Raw genomic sequence first — 3,162 nt, 5'->3', positions numbered from 1 at the left:
AACACTTCCAGAAGCCATCTGAAATAAATAAAGAATTCTAAAAGTGTAATTTTAAAAACTGTTGCATTTTGAGATGCATTAGAATGGTTGCAGAAGAGCGTAGCGGCTGAACTGGGGATCGGGAGAATCCGAAGTTTGTGTAGTAGCGCAAGAACATCCAAGGAGTGAGGTGTGTTTACAGATATATGCATTGGTGAATTCTAATGCTAATACACTTTGTAAAGTTTAAGTGTTATTTTTTTCATTTCACTTTTAGATTTCTGACCAATCAAGAAATCGAGGATCACTTGAATGCTATTGCCGAGAAAGATTAAAAATTTTAAATTATGGATGATCTGTTTTATTAGAATAAGAAGCAGAAGTGAATTTTTTCTAATAAAATGGCCAATTTGAAATTGCATTTGCTTTTTGTTCGCGATATTTAAAAGCGGTCGAACGTCGTTAATGATGTAATATCGGCCATGCCACTTGCTTGTACAAGTTCGTGCCTCTGTCGTTAACGTTATTAGCCTAGAAAACAGTCGTTGTTGCAACATGCCTGCATTAGGCCGACTGGGAAAAAATAAGAACAAATTATATGTAAATTTCTGTTTCCAATTTAAAAAATAAATAAAAATTTCTTTTTCAACACTGCTGAACAATTCGCATAAAATGTTGAATTGTGCAACAGTAGAAGAAGAATGAATGTTCAGCCTCGAAAGAAAAATAAACATTTTCCCATTCTATCGTTCATATCGATAATTAACCTGAATTTAATGACCTGATAAAATAGCTCTGTTCACCTGTTTAAATGATAGTTGCATAAGAAGAGAGCAGAATTTTTCAATTTAATCAACTGATGAAAGCCGTTTCCGAGAAAATAGCTGCAATGCAGTTGAAAGTATTGCTACAAATTCTGTTAGCAACTGCGCAGTTGGTGGTAAGAAATTTTTCATTTGAATTCATATTCGGATTGACAATTTTTCACTTGATCAATTTCGATCAGATTTCGGCCGAAAATAAATGCAAAAACACTTTTCAAATATTTCTCGACTGTACAGAAGACAAAATTCAGAAAAACAATTTGCACGAAGAATTGGAAACGGAATTGAAAACCGACTTTGCAGCTCTGTCCAAACAGTGCTTTGCATGGAATGAAGAATTCAAAAACAAGTACGTACACGTTTTCTCTAGTTCCACGATCAACATCATCTCTATCGAATTTTACTATTATTTATCCTTGCTCATCAATTATAATACTGTAATGAATTACACGACATTTACAAAGCTCATTAATAGCATGTATTAGAAAAAACCGTTCATAAGAATAGAAATGGTAACTTTTCAAAGAGTAATTTTTAAATTAAAATATAAGTCATATCTTCATCTGACAAATATTAACCAGTACTACTTTGTACATACATAACTTACCGGATTGCGCTTCTCCTGTCGAGTTTTCTTCCAAATCAAACAAACAAATGTCAGTATTTGAAATAAAAGGCGAATTTAAGCAAAAATTCCCCATATTACAATACTAATGCAGTGAAGAGCACACGCCTGAAGAAACTTGATCTTTCGGCTCAGAATGCACTGATAAAATTGACTTTCAAGGTTGAATAATAAGTAAACAAATACTACGTGTGTATGTATGTAAATTTTTAATTGGATGACCAATCTTGATCTGACCTCAGTTTTTGAATAGTGTGATCCGACAGGTGAACAGGATAATGTTGTTTTTGACAATTAATTTTTAAATAAACTACAGAAATTTGTGCCGGCTTAACAAGAACACACTGGATGTGCTTGCAATGCGCAGATCATCGAAATCGTCCATCGCAATTAGCAAATCTTTGCAAACGGAACAGATGATACTGAATACGTTTTTCCAACGGGATTCCAAGACGCAGCAGTGCATTCGTCGAAAGCTGTTCGACTCTTTTCCAAATTTCATCAACCAATGCTACAAAAGTAGACTGCAAAATTACCAAATCATGCCGGAAAAATTGCCTGACATCGACTTCATCACTTCCAACAACACACAAGCCATGTAAGTGGATTTTTTCAATACTGTGTTGCATCACTGATAATCTGATGCTGTTGTTGTTGTTGTTGCATTGGCAGAAGATCGAACTATCGAACAAGAATGTTCATCTATGCTAATATTGCCGAATGCGCTTTCGACAACTTACAACATTCTCAAGCGACCGCCGAATGCTTTGCCAAACAACTGCCTCGTATGTACAACAAGCACTGCATCAAGCTTCTGGCCGGCTGTTTGCAACATGCGTAATATAAGTTTTGTTTTCTTTTTTGTCAACAACAACAATATAAAATTCATGCATAAATTGCACGGTGTATTTATGGATAAATTTAAATATTACACTATTGTTGATGATGCCAAATGAATTTTTCAGAATGAGCAAAACCAATCTGCAGTGCATTTACACGTTCGACAAGACGAAGAATGCACTGTGTCCGTGCGCAGCAATACAACGAAGTTTGATTGTGGAAAATTTAGTCGCCACCAATAATTTGTTGAACGACAATTTACCAACAACCACTTGTCGAAGCAGAACAACCGAAATGTAAATAAATAAATAAATAAATAAATAAATATGTATAAATAATAAACAATACCCTAATATACATATATGTATATATCTTTGCATTCTTTTCAGCTTAAAAAAATATTTGCCAGTTGTAGAAGATGCGTTCGATAAATGCGCCGGTGTTCGTTTGCCGGTTCGAGAAAACTTGCTCAACGTTTGCAAGCAAAACACACCGGAAATGATTCGCAGAGATTCAATGCGTAGCTTCGTCGTTGCCATGTCCTTTTTCCAAACGGTCATCGACCGTTTCGACCGATTCTGCCAAGCCGAATGTCCACATCAACCACTGTTAGACTACGCAATGTCGGCTGGCTTGAAACCATTATAATAAAACGGGAATAATATCCATTTATTATAATTATTATTATTATCATCATCATTGTTATAAACAATTTAAAGAAAAATTAAAGATTTTTTTAAAAAAATATAATACAAATTCTTATATACAGAAACGATACTGCAGAGATATTTGTGTAATCATCATTTGGAACACATGCAGCAGCAGTAGAAATTGAACACTTCCTAAAATAAGTTGCTGAATCACCCCCACCCCACGCCACACCCCATTTGTTGC

At 34.7% G+C, this 3,162-nt stretch overlaps 1 protein-coding gene across 1 annotated transcript; it reads left to right on the top strand.

The window, feature by feature from the left end:
• The first annotated feature begins 838 nt into the window (after positions 1-838).
• Positions 839-2,916, top strand: Tsp_13227 (hypothetical protein). Its single transcript, XM_003368334.1, has 4 exons — positions 839-919; positions 1,055-1,152; positions 1,745-2,026; positions 2,658-2,916. Exons 1-4 carry the CDS (start codon positions 839-841, stop codon positions 2,914-2,916), a joined length of 720 nt encoding a protein of 239 aa, XP_003368382.1.
• The last annotated feature ends 246 nt before the right edge of the window (positions 2,917-3,162 follow it).

This window comes from Trichinella spiralis (assembly GCF_000181795.1).
Source record: "Trichinella spiralis strain ISS 195 chromosome Unknown Scfld2650, whole genome shotgun sequence".
Classification (NCBI taxonomy): Eukaryota; Metazoa; Nematoda; class Enoplea; order Trichinellida; family Trichinellidae; genus Trichinella; species Trichinella spiralis.
This window is presented reverse-complemented; position numbering and strand designations above follow the sequence as displayed.